General features: G+C 36.9%; 1 protein-coding gene across 3 annotated transcripts in view; it reads right to left on the reverse strand.

Annotated features, from left to right (window-relative positions):
• Galnt13 (polypeptide N-acetylgalactosaminyltransferase 13) overlaps nucleotides 1-22235 on the reverse strand; it is a 635093-nt gene that overhangs the window by 555660 nt on the left and 57198 nt on the right. Inside the window, exons 3-4 of one of the 3 annotated variants that reach the window (XM_035446586.1) lie at nucleotides 10118-10211; nucleotides 538-777 (exon numbers count right to left, since the gene is read on the reverse strand). In XM_035446586.1, coding sequence (XP_035302477.1) covers nucleotides 538-679 — 142 coding nt within the window. In that variant the 5' untranslated portion in view covers nucleotides 680-777; nucleotides 10118-10211. Of the gene's footprint in view, nucleotides 1-537; nucleotides 778-10117; nucleotides 10225-22235 lie in introns of all 3 variants that reach the window. The other 2 variants (XM_027420413.2, XM_027420412.2) reach the window with 2 other exon arrangements.

Here is a 22235-nt window from a genome sequence, read left to right on the forward strand (position 1 = left end):
AGAAAAAAAACACTAGATAAAGTGACTTTGAATATGCCTAAAATTAATTTTTTGCCTTTAACCTGGATCTAACACTCTGGTGGCTCACAAGATGAATGTGGTCACTAAAGTATTTTGAGTTCACAACTGGTTCTTAAAACTGTGTTAGAAATTGGGTGGTTGTCTTATCAAATCTATCTCCATTGTGTACAGTCCCCACCTGTCTCATTCTAGTATCATTTCCTTTTGTGTTATGTGCTTGATCTTTAAAGATGATTGACTTCTTGGAGACTAGACTTGAAATCTGACTAATGTGAACATTTCTCAAAAAATTTTTATGTAGCATCAGAGGACCTTAGGATTGCAGAGATTGGATGACATCATAGAGTTTAGATAGCTTCTGTCATTTCTTCCAAAAGGACAGGGCTACATGAGAATAACAGTTTAGACATGGTTAATATGCATGAACAGTTTATGCTAAAATGCTCTGCTAACTCTGTAAGGCCTAACTCATCTGTTTTGTCACACACCAGGACCTCTTCCTTCATGAACACTCACCCCTCAGTGCAGGCAGCAGGGATCTCTCCTTCTTGTCATCACATTTGTTACACTCACTGAAGTAAAGGAGTAAGAAGACATCAACAAGGACCCACATCAGCGAAGTGGCAAGAACCACCTTGCAATAGACGAATCTCCTCATGCTTGATTTTTAGTTAACACAGAGGCTGAAGACGAATGCTCCTGAGATAATTCCAAGCCACAGAGGTGAACTCCAGGACAAAAGCAAGATTCATCCCACTGTATTAGAACAAAAAACAAAGGATTGTCATTGTGATGCAGGGAGGACTTGCACAGGGCATCTAGAATATAAAATAAATGAATTAGTTCATGCTCCCAGATATGCAAGCATTCAGGTCCTCAAACACAGAAATTAGAGCCCCTCATGTGTTTAACATGCTAACTAGCTAAGATTCTAAGATATGGTCCTTGAGCTGTCACTGTACTGCTGAGTGGGAATTTGAAAATCTATTTGGAATTCTTCAAATGGTGTTGGCTTTACTTTACACCTTATCAATCTGTCCTATATATCACTAGGATGTCACCGAGCACACTTCAAATTTACCCTGATAGAGTTCTTTTGGCAAGCCAATATTGTATTGCAAAAGAAATCATCCTGAAATAACAATGTTCCACAGAGGCTAAGGGCTGATACTTACATAATGGATAATTCTGAGTCTGTTCACTTGATAATACTTGGAGACCTTCCCTGTCTCCATTTTCCAATCTGTGAAATAAGCAAAGCAATGGCACATCTAAAGATTTTCTAGGGTTAACTATGATTAAGTTTACAAAGGGTTTTGGGACAATTATCAGTTAGCTGGGTGGTAGTGGCAGTGGTGCATGCCTTTAATACCAGCAATTGTAAAACAGAGACAGGCAGATCTTCTCTAATTCAAGGACAGTCTGGTCTACAAAAAGATTTAGGGGGAGGGCTACACAGAGAAACCCTGTCTCAGAAAAAAAAAAAAAAAACAGAACAAAGATTTCAAAGGGGGGGGGCTCTTAGTTGATCCATTTACCAGCAAGTCATGAAATAAATCAATACTTGTTAGTCTTAAAAGTATCTGGTATGTGGACTACATAGAGAAATAGAGAAGAGCTACATCTGAACTACTTAGCAGTGAGAAACAACATACTGATGAAAAATAAAGAGCAAGAGTGTGCATTGTAATAGACAAAACAAAAGAGCTAAAAAATTCTTGAAAGACATCCAAAAACTATAAATTAATACTTTATACATATTTGTTTATGTATATTGCATTGAGAAATAACTATGCCGCTAGTTTCTCTATAACAAACACATGAGATCAAAAATAATCTGATACCATTTGCTACATTATGGCATCAAGTATGGATCTGAATGGCAGTGGAGGTGGTGAGGAACAGAGAGGAGTAGAGGCAGGAGAAATCATAAGCAGGATATGTTATTTAGGAAAAAAATCTATTTTCAACAAAAGGAAAAAGCTTAGCTATCAAGTAAAGAGTGCTTGGTCAGCATGAGCAAGGACCTAAGTTCAATTTCGAGTACCACAAAATAAATGAATAAATATCAAGTAAAGTATGAATTGTTAGATTTAAGATAAATAACATTGTTTTGGCAGAGATGCTTTAGGTAAATATTATTAAATACAAAAGAATTGATATACTTCATAAATAATCTTTCAAAGCAATAACAAAGTACAATTTTCTAAGTTAAAGAACTCTTTAAATTTATGTAACTGATTTAATGGACTAAGATTTAATAGACTAAGGTTGTCTGTGACAACCAATGAAAAGTAGTTACACATTCCAATGTGAGAGTTAAAAATAAGTGAAGCAAATATTCTTTTTTCCTTCTTTTAAAAATCTAAATTAGAAATAAACTTGTTTTACATGTCAATCCCAGTTCCCTCTCCCTTACCTCCTCCCCTGCCCCCAACCAACCCCCTAACCTATCCCCTTTTTGCTCCCCATGGAGGGTGGAACCTTTCCATGGGGGATCTTCAAGTGTGTCATATTATTTGGAGCAAGGCCTAGGCCTTCCCCCCATGTGTCTATGTTGATAGAGTATCCCTCTATGTGGAATGGTCTCCTAAAGTCCATTTGTATACTAAGGTTAAATACTGATCCACTCCCAGAGGCCCCATAAATTGCCCAGGTCTCCTAACTGATGCCCACTTCCAGGGGATCTGGTTGGGTCCTATGCTGGTTTCCCAGCTATCAGTCTGGGGTCCATGAGTTCCCCCTTGTTCAGGTCAGCTGTTTCTGTGGGTTTGTGGAGCAAATATTCTAATCTCAGTCTTCTTTCCTTTCTCTCTCTTTCTTTTTCTTTTTTGTTTGTTGGAGTTTTTTGTTTGTTTGTTTCTTGTTTTTTGAAACAGGGCTTTTCTGTGTAACAGCCCTGGCTGCCCTAAAACTCTCTTTGTAGACCAGACTGGCCTTGAACTCACAGAGATCCACCTACCTCTGCCATCAAGTACTAGGATGAAAGGCATGCACCACCATCGCTAGGCTAACATTCCTATTTCAATAACAACATAAAACTTATATATATCCAGATATATGTGGATAAATGTTTACCAAAGGACAGAGATGGATCATGTGTGCAAAGAGAAAAAGTGCATAACATTTAGAGTTTGCTTTTCTTGGAAAAGACAAAGTTGGAATGTTAATTACCTAGTGCAGTTCCTTTCTATTTGATTTTTCTTTTAAAAATGAAAGCTAAATATTAGAACTCAGCCTCCAGTCCTAGCAACCAGGACATAGCTCTCCTACTATTATTCCTGGCACTGTGTATGTATTTCTATACCTGTGATAGGAAACAACCAAGTCTATAAATTTTTCTCATTTTTGATGCTAAAATGGAATTCATCCCTTCTATTTATTGTGAGAAAAAAAAGAATCAACTCAACTTCCCTAGTAGAAACACCTTCCAACAAATGATCTGAGGAAGGGAGGAGAACTGTGAATATGTGACCTGAGGCAACTTGCCTTTCTGTGCACTTCATTTTTACGGATAACATCTTTTCTGCCATATCCACCTCAAAAAATCATATGAGGCTCAAGCAAGATGGAAAAGAATTTTTTAAGTATGATTATTATTATGACAAATTCTGAAATAACTTAATATTAAATATTAAAATCCCTAAGATAAGTCATTTCCTAATAAGAGTCCAGCAATTGCAGTTATGAAGAATTTAATTTCAATTTCAGTTATGATAGAAAGGCAAATCACATCCTATTACTACTTCAGGAATTATTCAAATTATCCTGCTTCCATAGCCTGTTAGATTAGCACACTAAAACCACAGGGCTCAGAATCCAACTCAACCATTTCAGTGATAAAATTTAGTTGTTGTGTATTCTTGTCTATTTATAAGACATTCTTACTGTATCTACTTCAAGTTTTTAATTCTGTGTATAACTTAACTAAATCTCTACCTGGAAAACAACCTCTTATCCTCTGGCACATGTGGGATGAATGTTTCATGTGTGTACTCTAATACTCCTTATGCAAACAAAGCTGATCAAGTGGAAAGACGACTGTTTGCATGACAACTAGCCAACAGAAGCACAGTTTCTTTAAGGTTTATTTAAGAGAGTCAGAATCTATATTCTTTTTATTCCAATATGCTCATACTTATCTGAAAATGTTATTTTGTTTCTTAGAGAATGAAGAAAGCAAACTTATGCAGCTTCTCTGGCTGACTGATCCAGCAGGGAGCATTAACAGACTGTACAATCAGGTTCAACAGACCGTTTTCCTAAGTAGTTCTAAGATCTTTTAGTATGATTATTTCTTCATTTTTTAAATTACTTCTTATTTTTCTTTAAGAAAAATTGAGACATGATCTCACTATATATCCTCTGTGGCCTTGATCTTATAGTCCTCTTGCCTCAACCTCTTGAGTGCAGAAACTTTAAGCACAACAAAAACCATGCCTAGCAGCATTTTGCCTTTTCAGGTATTGTTCTATGGAGGAAACTTTTATGACATAAAACTATCAAGTATTCTCTTGTAAGCCCCATTCCTTTCTTTCTTGCCACATAATATTATACAAAATAGTGTGGGACTTTTACTTAGAAATATGCAGTATTTTCCTACCTTTATTATAAAAATAAAATTTAGATAAAAATTTGGGGAGTCAGCAACACTTGTATTATGATAAGGACAAAAGTCTTGTGAGGAGTTGGTTGATTGGTTTTGCTTTTCAACCGGAAGGCTATTATTTCCCTGGGGAATCTAGCTTAGTTGCTATTAGGCATTTCTATCTGTAGTCATATATTCTCTTTAATAGAAAATTGCATAATGAGAGAAAATGTTTTCAATCTATTTTATGAGACTGTACTTAAAGCTGCCAGAGTATTCTAGAAGCTAGTTTGAGAATGCTGATAAAGCTTCCAGAAGTTTCAAACTTTTAGCATTGTAGATAATTACAAAAGTATTGTGAGTGAATATATAGTTATGCATCTTTTCTTTATAGATCCACAAATCCAGTGAAAAGAAATGAAAATTCATGCTGATTTAGATCCACATATAGTTGAAAAAAGACTGGCCTTTGGGTACTTGAAAATAAAAAAATAATACACATTGGGAGAATCCACTCACAGGCAAAATCACAAGTCTTAGAAACTGCACCATATTAAAAGGCATACTGAGGTTCAAGGAGGCCACCAAAGGTAAAATTAAAAACACTTCTTTTGTGTAATGATTGTGGAATAGAAAGAAATAAATGTTTCTGTACTTGTATCTGTTCAAAAGGAAAATAGGTCATAACATCAAATTCAACCAATAAGAAACATCTTAGCAAAAGCTTTACATGTGTGTGTATGTGTGTGCTTATATAGTCACTTGATTTTTCTGTCTACAAAATGTAAATAGTAGCAGCTACCACAAAAATAGTGAGATAAATATGAATGGATTAAGGCTTGAAAAACTCTTGCAAAGTTGTCTGTGACATGGGAGGGATTCCACATATATTAGCTAGTAGTAATATTAATAATGTAATATCATTTTCAGAGCTACCATCAAATGAAGGAAAACACATGAGTACACTCATGAGCCCTTGCAGACACACTGCCTCTCCAGTATGTGACTGTTTAGGGACTTGAAAAATAAAACCATTATAAGGCAGAAATATTATATTTAATAAATGTATCCTCTGAAGGCATATGAATTACACAGATTTTATGATATTGAAAACTCATTAAACTTGTGCAAACACAGAGATATGTGCATTTTACTTCTATGAAAAGTAAACTTCTTTGGTAAGGTGGAAACAGATCTCATGTCTAAGTGTCATGATTCTGTGGTTTCCTCAGCTTTTGGGTTAGCAAAGAAATTATGTGAGATTAAAGAGCTTCCTTCTACTGACAACCCTTCTGATCTCATCCTGGACACTTGTTCTCCATATAACTCACTTGGGCCTCCTTGGATGTTTTATAAATATGCCAATTCTTAGCATAAGCATACATTCCTAGCTCAAGCAAGTGGTAAGTTGATAGATTCCTTGCTCTACTTCCCTATCAATATATACTAAAACAGCACATATCCTTTTCTTATGCCCCTTATGTTTTTTCTAAGCATTTATCTAAAATATATTTAAAAACGGATTTTGCTATTGTATGCTGACATACTAAAAAGAAATCTTCATGAGAATAGGATTGCATACCTGCCATCTATGTTCTTATTCCAAAATATTTAAAACTATTCAAAATATTTTAAAGCTCTAGTACTAGTCATTATAGAAAAATTGATCTCATTCCTCCTACAGGTAAAAAGGCAGATGTTGAAGTCCTAACTCCCGTTAACTTAGAATAAGACTATATATGAAAATTGTACCTTTAATAATGTATTTACAGGCCAGCAAGAAAGCTCTACAAGTATAGATGGTTGTGGTCATGACTGATAACCTGAATTCCATCCAATGACATCACAAGGTGGCAAGAAAGAGACAGATCCCAAGAGATGTGCTGTAACTTACACACACATGTGCATGAGCAAGCGTCTGTATACGTGTGTGTGCACGTGTGCACACACACACACACACACACACACACACACACACACACACACACACACACACCATTTTGAAAATACACAATATTTTTTAAAATAAGTAAGAAAATAAATGAATAAAAAATCGGGGTTAAATGAAGCATTATGGATGAGTCTTTTTTTTAAGTTTCTTTTTAATTTAGATTAGAAATGATCTTATTTTACATATCAATCCCAATTCCCTCTCCCTCTTATCTTCCAGGTCCCCCATGGACCCCCGTCCCAGCGCCTTTCTGCTTCCATGTGGGATCAAAGTGTGTCACATTATTTGGGCAGGGCCTAGGTGCTCCCTCATGTGCCTAAGCTGAGAGAGTATCCCTCTATGCAGAATGAGCTCCCAAAGACCATTCATACACTAGGGATAGATACTGATCCACTACCAGAGGCCCCATAGACTGTCCAGGACTCCTAACTGACACCACCATTAAGAGGGACTGGTTTGGTCCTATGCTGGTTTCACAACTGTCAGTCTTAGGGACCATGAGATCCCCCTTGTTCAGATCAGCTGTTTCTGTGGGTTTCCCCAGCCTGGTCTTGATTCCTTTGCTCATCACTCCTCTCTCTCTGCAACTGGATTCCAGGTGTTTTGCTCAGTGCTTAGCTGTGGGTGTCTGCATCTGCTTCCATCAGCTACTGGATGAAAACTCTATGATGTCACATAAGGTAGCCATCAATCTCATTATAGGGAAAAGGCATTTAAGGTAGCCTCTCCACTATTGCTCAGATTCTTAGTTGGGGTCATTCTTGTAGATCTCTGGATATATATGGTTAAGTTTTAATCCAATGATACTGATAGTCCTGTGGGAAGAGAAATGGACACAAATAGACATGCACACAGTAATAGAGACATGAATAGAGCCATGTAGCAGACTCAAAAGCAGCTCAAAAGAGGCCAGTGAGAAAGCTCAGCAGGCTTGCCACCTGATCACCTAAGGTTTATCTTTAGGTGAAAAGATATGTTGAAAAGATAAAACTGACTCTTGCAAATTCTTCCCCAGTCATACATGTGCCAAGGCACATGAGCCAATCCTGCATCCTCACACTATGTCAATAAAGTTCATTTAATAAGTGTAAAGAAAATCTCCAGGAATAAAAGGTACTCCAGGGGAATAGATTTCTATAGCTTAGGCCACTAGGTCTGGTATACGTTGTAATGGAAGCCCCTCAAAGTAATAGAACAATATTCCAAATTTCCCCATTGCTACTTTAATAAATAAGCAGGTAACCATGGGGTTCTCTCCATTATGTGATCAACACTGACCAAAAACCACTTGGAGAAAAAGTGGTTTATCTGGCTTATAGATTATTGTCCATAATTGAGGGAAGCCAAGGCAAAGATTCCAGGTAAGAAGGATGCAACAACTAAAGCAGAAACCATGGAAGAGTACTACTTACAAGCTTACTGCCCCTGATTTGTTCAGCTTGTTTTGTTATATGACAGAGGATTGACACTGACCAGAATGGTCTGGGACCTGGCACCTCAATCATTAATCAAGAAAACACCCCACAAACTTGGCCAATATGATAGACCCAATTCCTCAAGTGAGGTTCCCAATTCCCAGATGACTCTAGCTTCTCTCAAGTTGTCTTTCCCATTTACTCATATTATAACTCTACAAACCCATACCACAGTGAACTTTCTTTGTTCCACAACATTTCAGCATTTCACACACAAATCAATCCACCCCTTAGGCAATTTCCCACCTATTTTCCCTTCCTCCAACTGCCATCTCCAGGTTTGTTACTCACAACTCATCACTGTGCTTCTAAGTTAGCAGACCAGATTAAATTCAACCAGAAAATTTTTCATACTGCCAAATTGAATGTATCTACTTGCTTACTTCTATCACCACCCATGAATCTGCAAGTACAACTGCTTCAATGCATTAAGTGGCCTTTCAGAGGATAATACATCTGTTCTTATATATTCAAATATTTTATTAATGTGCTTGTCTTTTCTGATTCTGTTTACTATAATGGGTCCTGGTTACTCTACAAAGATTCTAACAATAATTACTCTTAAAACAAATTAACTTGATCCTATTTCCCCTTCAGCTGCAACTATATTCTTCTGTTTACATTGATTTTGGCACCATGGCCTGGGGGAAAGGATATAAGCAGATTTCCAATCCCTATTTTGTGTGAACACCTTGTGATTATATTTAAAATGAGCACTATCCACCATGACATTTTTAAGGACTCATTTTATCTGAATAGAGATCTAAACAGGAATCTCCCTAGGCTACAGACAACAATGTGTGGCTATGATGCCATTAGTTGTACTACCAATTGGCAATTCTCCTTGGAGAGAGCCTGGCCAATCTCTCTTAGAAGGTATATTTTGCTTCACTTTGCTAAATAATATTCTACTTTTACTGTCTGTGCCTCTCAGCTGAATTCTTCTCTTCAAGAATATAATGAGGAAGCCAGGCATTGGTGACACATGCCTTTAATCCCAGCACTCGGGAAGCAGAGGCAGGCGGATCTCTGTGAGTTCAAGGCCAGTCTGGTCTCCAGAGCAAGTGCCAGGATAGGTTCCAAAGCTACACAGAGAAACCCTATCTCTAAAAACCAAAAAAAAAAAAAAAAAAAAGAATATAATGAGGAAGATATTTACCTAGCAATGTATGTTTGTTTGTTTGTTTTTTTGTTTTTTTTTGTTTTTTTTTTTTGTTTTTCGAGACAGGGTTTCTCTGTGGCTTTGGAGGCTGTCCTGGAACTAGCTCTTGTAGACCATATAGCAGGTAGCAGTAAATTTCAAGAAAGATTAATGTATAACAGCAATGTGCATATCCCTATCATCCCTTTCTCTCTTAAATCAGTTTGAACACCTGCTATGATAAGAAAAATCTTAATTAATTCTAAATATGTTGGCCAATTCTAATAGTCAGCTCAATCATTATCCACAATCCTAAGCAACACATGACATATCTTAAGAAAAAGGGCCTGATATAGTTCCATGGGTAAGAGCATTTGTAGTACAAGCATGAGGACCTGAGTTTGATGCCCAGTACCCTTTAAAAAGAAAGGCATACTGCCAGTATAGTCCAGAAGAGGGAGTGAAGTTACAGAAGATTGTGGCTACCATATGGGTGCCGATAATTAAATCTGGTTCCTCTGGAAGAACAGCCAGTGTTCTAACAACTAAGCTACTCCTTCAAGTTCCTAAGTATGTCTTTTGATGTTCTTTTCCTCAGGTCAACTATCTAGCAGTTTTTCTCCTCTTCTGCTTTGCCATTCTCTATTTGATTTACCTTCTCTTATTTATTTTCCCCAATACTTTCAGTATACTATAACTCAGAATAGCCAAAAAAGTCCCTTTTATGGAAAAACATGCATCTTGATTTATGTGAATAAGGATTTGTGACTGATGTATTTGTATCAATAAATTTTGCTGAGAATGTAGAATTTTGTGCAAATTGATACTTTCCATTCTTATTAAGCCTGAAAAAAAAAAAGCCAGACATAAGCCACCCATGTGATTCTAGCCCTAGGAGAAGAAAAAGAAAGGAGAATAACTTCAGCTTTATGGACACTCACCTAGCCAATAAAATGCAGATTCAGTGACAGGCCTTGTCTTGTGGAATAAGGTAGGAAGTGATACAGGATGGCAACCAGCATTTTCCTCTGACATCTGCACATATAAACTCATGAAACATGAACACACACAAAATTTTTAATGTCATATTCCTTTTTGGAAATATTTTTCTTTTATATTCCACATGAGATTGACCTATTTGACTTACTCTTTACCATACTACCACTACCTTAGATCAATACGGCATTGTCAGTTGAATATTTTAAAGTCAAATTGTGACAATATTCAACTTTATAATTAGCTCATTTAAGGATATCAATATTGCATATTTATTGAATTTAACAGCTGTGCATAAAAAGTCTGATTCAAAGTAATAGATGATTAAAAGCAGGTGAAATTTACTTACTGACTTATGACTCTAAAGCTTGTGGTTGTATATCAAGCTCACTTCTGGTATACCAAGAAATGTGGTGAATTCTAGAGAAATATGAGCTGTGGAGAAGCATGTCCCATTGGGTTATGGGTTTGTTCATGGAGGACAGTGAACTATGAGCAATGGGAATGGGGATTCCTTGTTACCTACTTCAGTGTCAACAATCATCAGATGAATTTAAGCCTTGCTCTTTTCGTGCTAGGTAGGAGATTATCCTTGAAGCATATCATGCATGTATGAAATCACTCCTGCTGAGATGTATTAACGGTGAGTGAATCAAGGACAATGAAGCTGGCATTGCAGATTGTCTTCATCCTGCTGCTTGAAATTCTTTTCATACTAGCCTTATATAAATTTTGGATGAAAAAATATAATAAATGAATTTGAACCTAACTTCTTTTAGATTAATGATTTGTGCAGTGGATAAAATACTCGTGATAATTCAGCAGAAGCCAAGACTACTGTGTGACCAAAGAATAAATATCACTGAGCAATTCTTGTTCTATCTTCCCAACTTCTAACAGCTATGCCAAGAACTAAAGGCTTCAAATATTGTTTACCAGACTATTTTAATAGTTGTCTTGGCAGTAGAAATCTTGAAGAATTAAGTGAGATATACCCTCCAGGATAAAGAGAAAATCTTTTCTACTTGTAATGAAATAGAGGGTCCACACAAAATGAGTATTGACATTGTCATTTGTTTTTTGTTATTCCTTTTGGGTTATACTACTCTTTTCCTGCAGTATAATCTAGTTAGTATGCAGGTATCTATTGAGTCTGCTCACAAAGGCTGCATAAGATTTGAGAGCAAGTGGAACGGATACAAATGCATTGGTATGCACACTACTTACTGTGCCATGAGTTTAAAAAAATTTTCTTTTGCTCTAATGTAGAAATCTGTTCTGCCAATATCTGTGATATAGCAACAAACTAATGTATTTAAGCAAACTGATGCTCTAGTTTAAGTACATTAAAATCAGATTCAAGACCCTTCATAACCTAAAATAATCATACACAACACACACACAAAAAAATCAGGCAGTAAATAACTGTAGCATTAGTCGGTCTCATATGTATAGAAAATTTCTAGAAAGATGTAATAGCTAACATTAGTGTGAATGCTCAAATAAGAATGGCCCCTATTGTCTCATATATTTAAATGCTTAATTACAGGGAAGTGGAGCCTTCTTGGAATGGATGTGGCCTTGTTGGAGGAATTGTGTCACTGGAGGTGGACTTTTGCTACAGTGAGAGTTCAGCACATATTTCAGGGGTCAACTCATCAGAGATGCTTATTTCTTGGCAGACACACCTCATTAAGCAAGGCTACAAGGAATATTGTCACCAGGGATGCACATCTCATTAACTTTATCTTCAAGACAATAAGGAATACTGTCCTCTGAATGTGTTAAGCTGTCTCCGTTGCAGATATATTTTTTGAAGAGCTATTTCCTTCACATTACAGCTTGGGGATTTACTCCCCAGAACTACAGTGTGTTATCTGTTTACTGGACCCATATATCTGTAGATGGTCTAGGAACTGACTTCTCATTTAGTTATAGAGTTTTTATATATATAATATATACTGGGAAATGCTTCATAACTGGATTTGTCCCACAAGGACTATAGACTCTTAACAGCCTGCCTTGTTCTCTTGCTCAGGCTAACTGCACTCAATTAGCTCACTTTCACATCAGAGAAATTTCAAACTAGACTAAAGGCCTTTTGTAAATAGTTAAGTTTGAAACCTTATAGTTATGTACAAGTCAGAGATTCAGATGTCCAACCAAGTTTACTAAGAAAAGCAGAGCAATTCTTCACTTGGCAGTAACAATAGATCTGTGTCTTGAAGTTGTCATTGGCACTGTGCCCTCCCTATCTGGTGGAGAGTTTTCTCCTACAGCCTTGGACCTTTGTGTTGCCATGGTAAATGACTCAGATTCTTATAGCTTCCTCTATGAATGTGCTTTTGACCAAAGAGAAAAATTCCTATATCATTTCAAGGCTCCTAAAGGAGAAGATGTTTTTTAGAACAGAAGCAGAAACTAGAAGGAGGTGGAGGAAGAAGAGAAGGAAGAGAATAGAGAAATGAGAAGTAGAATAAGATCATTAGAGTAGAAACAGAACAATTAAGAGCACGTGAAATAAAGATCATGGCCCTCAGATTGTATGTGAAGCTACTATAGAAATGAGCCCTCCACTCCTGAGAAGCATTTCACTTTTGCAACCATGGATAGGGACTGGAGCAGGTCTCATAGCCTCTACAGGCTTTGAAGTTTCAAAAGCTCAAACTAGTTGGTATACCTCTCTTCCCATTGCCTGTGGATCTACATGTGAAATTTATACCTACCTCTGCAGCACCATTCTGCCTGTGTGCCACCATGCTCCCCACCATTATGATAATGTACTTAACCTCAGAAACTGTAAGCAAGCCCTAATTAAATGATTTCTTTTATAAAAGTTGTCATGGTCATGGTATCTCTACATAGAAAAATAACACTGAATATGACAAGAGTTGGTACCAGGATAGTGGGATATTGCTGAGAGAGATCAGACCATGTGTTTTGGGAAAGAAGATTGTGGAAGGACTTTGAAACTTTGGACTAGAAAAGCTAATGAATGTTGAGATCTCAGTGGGCTGTTCTGTAGCTGCCTGGGAGATAAGAATGCTGAGTGCAATGTAGACAATTGGGGCATGACTTATGGAGTTTCAGAGGGAAGTTTATAGATTCTATTGAGTCAATTTGCTATTTTTAATTAAGATTCTTTTGTTCTGATTTTCTGGAGCTTAAGAATAGACTGTATTAACAAGATAGCAGAGCTACTGAAGTGAAAAGTTAGCATTGCTGGGATACTAAATGCTGGTTGGCTGGAGCTGAGAAATTAGTGGTGAGACCAGTAGGAGACAGTACAGCACAGTTACAGCAGAAGACCCCAGTATTTGGAGATGCCATTACCAGGGAATTACAACCAAGAACAGCAGCAGTAGGGTAGAGCCAGTTGGAGTTAGAAGAAAAGATGTGTGCTGCAGATAGTTCTATTGTAGAAGCAATCCAAGCCCTTTAGAGGAGTCCAGAATATTTTGTTAGTAGGTCCGAGACATTGGACATTGAGTTATTAACACTGTTAGGATTTTGGTTTTGCTTTGATCTGATATTGACTGTGCTCTGAATCTTCCCTGTTGAAGTAAGAAAGTATTTAACATAATTTTGGTTTTTTAAAGCGTCCACAGTTCAAAGGTTTCAAACTTTTTTTAATGTATTTATTAGTTTAGTTAGGGAACAAGCTTGTTAAACATGTAAGTCGCTTCTCCTTCTCCCTCTGCTCACCCCAACCCTCCTCCCCCACCCCCAGCCTACCCCCCACTCCATCCACCCACCACTCCCCAGGCAGGATAAGGCCCTCAACAGGGGCTCTGCAAAGTCCACCAAATCTTCCTGTACTGGTCCTGGGCCCTTCCCCATGTGTCCAGGGCCAGAGTGTAACCCTTCACGTGGAATGGGCTCTCAAAGTCCCTTCTTGCACCAGGAAAAAAATACTAATCCACCACCAGAGGCTACCTGGAGTGCGGAGGCCTCCTTATAGACATCCATGTTCAGGGATCATGTCTTGTACTGGTCTCCCCAACAGCATCTGGGGTCAATGTGCTCTCCCTTGTTCAGGCCAATTGTTCCTGTGGGTTTCTCCAACCTGGTACAGACCCCTTCACTAAACATTCCTCTATCTCTTCAACGAAATTCTCAATTTCAGCTCAGTGTATATCTGTGGATGTCTGTCTCTGATTCCATCAGCCACTGGATGAGGGCTCTAGGATGGCATAAAGAGAAGTCATCAATCTCATTTTAGGGGAAGGGCTTTTAGGTTATCCTCTCCACCATTGCCTAGATTGTCAGATTGTGTCATCCTTGTAGGTCTCTGGAGATCTCCCTGATTCCAGATCTCTTCTCGGACCTATAGTGGCTACCTCTGATATGGTATCTCTCATTGTGCTCTCTCTCCTCTATTCTTCCCCCAAGGCAATATTTCTGCCCTTCCATTTCCTCTCCTCTACTCCTCTTGCTCTTAAGGTAGCAGCTCCCTCCCCCCTACCCTCATGCTCCCAATTTGTTCAGGAGTTCATGCCACTTCCATTCCTGGGTACCAGTTATCCCATAGAGTCCTTCATGTTTCCTAGTTTCTTTGGTGAAGAAGATTATAGGCTGGTAATCCTTTGCTCTAGGTCTAAAATACATATATGAGTGAGTACATACCATGTTTGTCTTTTTGTGACTGGGTTACCTCACTCAGGAAGGTTTCTTCTAGTTCCATCCATTTGCCTGCGAATTTCAAGATTCCATTGCTTTTTTCTGCTGAATAGTACTCCATTGTATAAATGTACCACAATTTCTCTACCCATTCTTCAGTTGAGGGGCATCTAGGTTGCTTCCAGGTTCTGGCTATTACAAACAATGTTGCTATGAACATGGTCGAACATAGGTCCTTGTTGTATGAACATGCACATTTTGGGTATATACCCAAGAGAGGAATGGCTGGATCTTGAGGTAGACTGATTCCCATTTTTCTGAGCAACCACCATACTGATTTCCAGAGTGGTCTTACAAGTTCACACTCCCACCAGCAATGGATGAGTGTTCCTTTTTCTCCACATCCTCTCCAGCATAGATTGTCATTGTTATTTTAGATTTTAGCCATTCTGACAGGTGTGAGGTGGTATCTCAGAGTTGTTTTGAGTTGCATTTCTCTGATGGCCAATGATTTTGAACACTTACTTAAGTGTCTTTCAGCCATTTCAGATTCCTCAGTTGAGAATTCTCTATTTAGTTCTGCACCCCACCTTTTAATTTTATTGTTTGGTGTTTTGGTGGCTAGCTTCTTGAGCTCCTTATATATTTTGAAAATCAGTCCTCTGTCAGATGTGGGGTTGGTGAAGATCTTTTCCCATTCTGTGGGTGGTCATTTTGTCTTACTGACTGTGTCCTTTGCCTTACAGAAGCTTCTCAGTTTCAGGAGGTCCCATTCGTTAATTGCAGACCTCAATGTCTGTGCTACTGGCATAATATTCAGGAAGGGGTCTCCTGTACCAATTTGTTCAAGGATAATTCCCACTTTCGCTTCTAGAAGACTCAGTGTGGCTGGATTTATGCTTCGATCTTTGATCCATTTGCACTTAAGTTTTGTGCATGGTGACAGGTATGGATTTATCTGCAATTTTTTGCATGTCTGAATCCAATTGTACCAGCACCATTTGTTGAAGTTGCTATCTTTTTTCCATTGCATAGATTTAGCACCTTTGTCAAAAATAAGGTATTCGTAGGTGCATGGGTCAATATCAGGGTTTTCAATTTGATTCCATTGGTCTATCAGTCTATTTTTGTGCCAATACCAAGCTGTTTTCAAAACTATGGCTCTATAGTAGAGCTTGAAGTCAGGGATGGTGATGCCTCCAGAAGATCCTTTATTGTAAAGAGTTGTTTTGGCTATCCTGGGCTTTTTATTTTTCCATATAAAGTTGAGTATTGTTCTTTCAATGTCTGTGAAAAACTGTGTTGGGATTTTGATGGGGATTGCATTGAATCTGTAGATTGCTTTTGGCAGGATTGCCATTTTTACTATGTTAATTCTACCTATCCATGAGCATGGGAGATCTTTCCATTTTCTGGTATCTTCTTTAATTTCTTTTTTTAAAGTCTCAAAGTTCTTATTGTACAGATCTTTTACTTTTTTGGTTAGTGTTACCCCAAGATATTTTATGTTGCTTGTGGATATTGTGAAAGGTGATGTTTCCCTGATTTCTTTCTCATTGGATTTATCATCTGTATATAGTAGGGCTACTGATTTTTTTGAGTTAATTTTGTATCCTGCTAACTTGCTGAAGGTGTTTATCAGCCGTAGGAGTTCCCTGGTAGAGTTTTTCGGGTCACTAATGTAGACTATCATGTCGTCTGCAAATAGTGAAAGTTTTACTTCATCCTTTCCAATTTGTATCCCTTTGATCCCCTTTTCTTGTCTTATTGCTATAGCCAGAACTTCAAGTACAATATTGAAGAGATATGGAGAGAGTGGACAGCCTTGTCTTGTTCCTGATTTTAGAGGAAACGCTTTGAGTTTCTCTCCATTTAGTTTGATGTTGGCTATTGGTTTGGTATATATTGCCTTGATCATGTTTAGATATGTTCCTGTTATTCCTGTTCTCTCCAAGAACTTTATCATGAAGGGATGTTGGATTTTGTCAAAGGCTTTTTCAGCAGCTAGTGAGATGATCATGTGGTTTTTCTTTTTCAGTTTGTTTATATGAAAATTGGTGGATTTTCATATGTTGAACCCTTCTTGCATCCCTGGGATGAAGCCTACTTGATCATGGTGGATGATTTTTCTGATATGTTCTTGGATTCGGTTCGCCAATATTTTATTGAGTATTTTAGCATCGATGTTCTTGAGGGATATCAGTCCGTAGTTCTCTTTCTTAGTCATATCTTTATGTGGCTTGGGTATCAAAGTGATTGTAGCCTCGTAGAAAGAGTTTGGCAATATCCCATCTCCTTCTATTGTGCAGAACAGTTTGAGAAGTACTGGAATTAGCTCTTGTTTGAATTTCTGGTAGAATTCTGCAGTGAAGCCATCTGGTCCTGGGCTTTTTTTGGTTGGGAGGCTTTTGATGACTGTTGCTATTTCATTAAGGGTTATAGGTCAATCTAAACTGTTTATCTGATCTTGGCTTAATTTTGGTAAGTGATATTTACCCAGAAAGCTGTCCATTCCCTTTAGATTTTCCAATTTTATGGAGTACAGGTTTTCAAAGTATGACCTGAAGATTCTCTGGATTTCCTCAGTGTCCGTTGTTATATCCCCTTTTTCATTTCTGACTTTGTTAATTAGCATGCTCTCCCTCTGCCTTTTGGTTAGTTTGGCTAGAGGTTTGTCTATGAACCAACTCTTTGTTTCATTGATTCTTTGTAATGTTTTCCTAGTTTCTACTTTGTTGGTTTCGGCTCTCAGGTTGATTATTTCCTGGCGTCTACTCTTCCTTGGTGTGTTTGCTTCTTTTTGCTCTAAAGCTTTCAGTTGTTCTGTCAACTCTCTAATGTGACTTTCCTCCAGTTTCTTCATGTGGCCACTTAGTGCTATGAACTTCCCTCTTAGCACTGCTTTCAGAGTGTCCCATAAGTTTGGGTATGTTGTGTCTACATTCTCATTAAATTCTAGGAAGTCTTTAATTTCTTTTTTTATTTCTTCCTCAACCCAGGAATGATGCAATTGAGTGTTATTAATTTTCCACGCGAATGTAGGTTTTCTGCAATTCGTATTGCTGTTGAATTCTAGCTTTAATGCATGGTGGTCTCATAAGATACAGGGGGTTATTTCAATTCTTTTGTAATTGTGGAGGTTTGCTTTGCTGCCAACTATGTGGTCAATTTTTGAGAAGGTTCCATGTGGTGCTGAGAAGAAGGTATATTCTTTTGTGTTTGGATGGAATGTTCTATAGATATCTGTTAAAACCAGTTGTGTCATAATTTCTGTCCGATCCTTTGTTTCTTTGTTAAGTTTCTTTTCTGGTGGTCCTGTCTAGTGGTGTAAAGGGGGTGTTGAAGTCTCTTACTATAAGTGTGTGTGGTTTTATGTGTGGTTTGAGCTTTAGTAATGTTTCTTTTACAAATGTGGGTGCTTTCGTATTTGGTGCATAGATGTTCAGGATTGAGACTTCATCTTGATGGACTTTTCCTGTGATGAGTATGAAATGCCCCTCTTCATCTCTTTTGATTGCTTTTAGTTTAAAGTCTAATTTGTTAAATATTAGGATTGCTACACCAGCTTGTTTCTTGAACCCATTTGATTGGAAATTTTTTTCCCATCCTTTTACTCTGAGGTATCACCTGTCTTTGAAATTGAGGTGTGTTTCTTGTAAACAGCAAAAGGATGGATTCTGTCTTCGTATCCATTCTGTTAGCCTATATCTTTTTATGAGTAAGTTAAGACCACTGACATTTAGGGATATTAATGTCCATTGTTCATTGGTTCCAAAGGTTTCAAACTTTTAAAAAGAGATTTTGTCCTTGTATTTACAGTAGTGAGAAAGAGAGAGATTTTGGATTTTTAAAGAGATGGATATTTTAAAGAGACTGAACTTTAATGTGTTTGAATTTGTAAAGACTGTGAGACTTTAGAGGTTACTTGTTTTTTAATGTGAGATCATGGGGATGAATAAGAAGTTTATGGCTTAATAGTGATGTGTTTTTGTTTGCAAGTCAAGTTGAAAAAGGGTTCATTGTGCTGGATAGTTTTATGAAAGCTTGACAGAAGCTAAAGTCATCTCAGAGGAGGAAACTTCAATTAAGAAAATGACTTCATATGATTTGGCTGTAGCAAACCTGTAGGCATTTTATTAATTAGTGATCAATGAGGGCTAGAGGCAGCCCATTGTGGGTGGTACCATCACTAGGCTGATGGGTTCTATAAGAAAGCAGGCTGATGACAGAATGATGATTCCCCCATGGGAGGCCTCACCCTCTCTAAGGAGTGAATAGGGGATGGGATGGGAAAAGTGGGAGAGTGGGCGGGGGAGCAAGTCACTAAGTAGCACTCCACTATGGCCTCTGCAGTAGCTCCTGCCTTCAGGTTCCTGACCTGTGTGAGTACCTTACCTGACTTCCTTTAAGGATAAACTGTGATGTGGAAGCATAAACCAAATAAACCCTTTCCTCCCCAAGTTGCTTTGGCCATTGTGTTTCATCACAGTAATAGTCACCCTAACTTAGGCAAATTGCTATCAAAAGTGGGACCTTGTCCTGAGGTCACCACTCTCTTTATTCCATTTTGCATCAGGGTTTTCTTTAAACTTTCATCTTCTTGAAGAATAAACTGAGATGCATTACACATACTGGTGTTACTTTTCTCTTCAAACTATACATTTTGTATTTTATTCTTGACATTGGACTAAATGCATTTTGCATTATGATATGATTATAAGCTAATGGGAGCCAGGGAATGAAATTTCGTGGCTTGAATAAGAATGGTTCCCTTAGTCTTATTTATATGAGAGCTTAGTAATCAGAGAGTGATACTATTTGGGGAAGGATTAGGAGGTGTGGCCTTTTTGGAATGTCTGTGGTCTTGTTGGAGGTAACGAGTCACTGAGGAGTGAGCTTTGAGATTTCAAAAACCCAAGCTAGTCTCAATGTCAATCTTCCGGATGCCTGCAGATCCAGATTTAAAGTCTCAGCTACTTCTCCAGCACCATGTCTGATTCATGTGGCTATGCCATTGCAATAAAGGACTAAAGGTCAGAAACTGTAAGCAAGCCCCAGTTAAATGCTTTCTTTTATAAGAATGGCTACAGTCATGGTGTCTTTCCAAAGCAATAGGACACTGACAAAGACAATTAGTAATCTCAGCATTGAATTTGAGATGTATTTTCAATTATGTTTAAAAATTTTTGATTCACTTGTATTACCTTTAGAATACTGTTACCTAAAGGTAAGGTATTTATTTTATGCATCCTATAGAGACAAGCAAGTGTCAGACTATGCAAGGAATTAAAGATAAAAACATATAAAAGAACATAGTTGTTTTATTCTGGATTAATATGCAGGAAGAATGGGGGTAAACAAGAACACTGGAGTGGGGATTGGGAAGGAAATAGAGGTGAAATGCTTACAAGGTGTGTAACTCTTGTTAAGTGAATGTTTCATCACATAACTATTAATGTGAAAAGAATGTAACCACAAGGAATAAATGGCTTCATAATGAGTAAAAGAATGTTAGCCTTACAGAAAATATTCAAAGACAGCAACATTCACATAAGGAATCCACCTTATGTCATTGTACTTTAACATTTCCACAATGAGTGCACACTGGATATCTACTCTATTAATATGCTACACCTGTCAAAAGCCAAAATACATTATAAAGTGATTTTATTAGCAATAGATTATTATTACATTATAAGGCTACTAAGTCTACATAAAGGATACTTATGAAAAGCAATGTATGTCCACCACAAAGATAATAGAATTAAGTTATTTGAAAGAACTTATCAACTTGAAGCTTACTCAAAAATCTTTGGTGTTTTTAGTGTCTATAAGCATTTATCTTAGAATTTAGCACCAGTGGTTCAAGTTCATTTATTAGTAGTCATCAAAATGGAAAAACACATCTAAAATGTCCAAATGTATAACAAAGCTAGAGATTCAAGACAAAACTAGAACATTAAAACAAGTGCTTTTTATTGATTTGTCAAACCATTATACTGTCTTAGAGTCAGTTTCTAGCTAACCTTAAAGCCTCTAACTTTTTTCTGATCAAAAGAAAAAGAAGCTAAGGATTGTAATTCAAGTGCTTTCTTAGAAATGTAGAGGGTTATTAGGCTTCTTCCTTACTTATGTGTTCTTTTCAAAACAAGTACATTCAATTGTAGAAAATAGTGAAGAATGATCTATAGTACCACATAAAATTATCTGAGTCACTCTGACTGCCTGAGTGGTAATTGTGAGAATTTCAAAGAAACAGAAGTTAAAAAGAACATAATTCTAAAGCACACAAGGACCTCCAGCACCCAAAATGAGAGGGCACAGACATGAGCTTGCAACGGGTTACTCTAGGATATAGTCTAGCTGTATGAATGTAAGCAAAAAGTGATTTGTTTGCTTATGTGTTTAAGTAAATGTTAAACAGGACTTTTCAATAGGGAAAATGCATGCCTTTCTTAAAACTAGCTAGAGAAGTACTAATAAATTATATATTCAATTGCTTCTATTCTAAAAACCCTAATTGGATGTTATACAGGCTTATGTGTTAATTTGTTTTTACTCGATTTTTTCTTGAAAATTTCCTGATGAAGCTATTCATCTTATATTAAGTGCTGAAAAGACAGGCAATTAGAAGGAAGAAGTAAATAAGGAAATAAGGAACTAAATAATTGGAATACTGAATAATTAGTCTGCAATTAATTAACAGCAAAATAGAAGTACTATATCCCCAAAGAGTCAGAACATGTGTTCTTACTAGCAAAGTAACTTTGTTATACAGCATCCCTAAAACTATAACTAAGTCTATACAGTGAGGTATCAAACAGTACATTGTCTAATTTTATAAAAAACAGAAAGGCTATAAGATAAAGAAATCTGCTAAAATGCATGAGGAAAAGAAACATTCATCATGTATTTACAAGAGTTTTGAGTGAAACAGGGGCTGCCATTACGTTTAAGTACATAGGTAGGCAATCCAAAAGCATAGCAATTCTTTTCTATCAGCAGCATCATTAATGAGAAATTGTGCTAAGAACTAAATATTGAAATAAAATTTTGTTTTAAACAAAATTTTGATTTAGGGGGATTCAAAGTGTCTTAGCTCCTTTGAAGGAGTAAATGTAAATCAATTAGAAAACATTTATGGAGAGAAATGGGTTTATTAAAAGTAAGTAGGATTTTTTACCTACTTTATTTATTAAAAATTACATTTTTAATTATCAATTTACCTATTGGAAAACCTTTCAAAAATTCTATCTTAGGAAAAAAATGCCCTAATTTCAAGATATTTTAACTACACAGTTTGTTAAAAGTAAATAAGCACATATAGATATGGCTAATTGATACTATGCTATATAGCTATAAGAAATATATTGAAATTTTTCTATCACAAGAAATGCTACATAAAACACAAAAAATTAAAAATAAATAAATTAATTAAAAACC

Source organism: Cricetulus griseus, chromosome 6 (assembly GCF_003668045.3).
Source record: "Cricetulus griseus strain 17A/GY chromosome 6, alternate assembly CriGri-PICRH-1.0, whole genome shotgun sequence".
Classification (NCBI taxonomy): domain Eukaryota; kingdom Metazoa; phylum Chordata; class Mammalia; order Rodentia; family Cricetidae; genus Cricetulus; species Cricetulus griseus.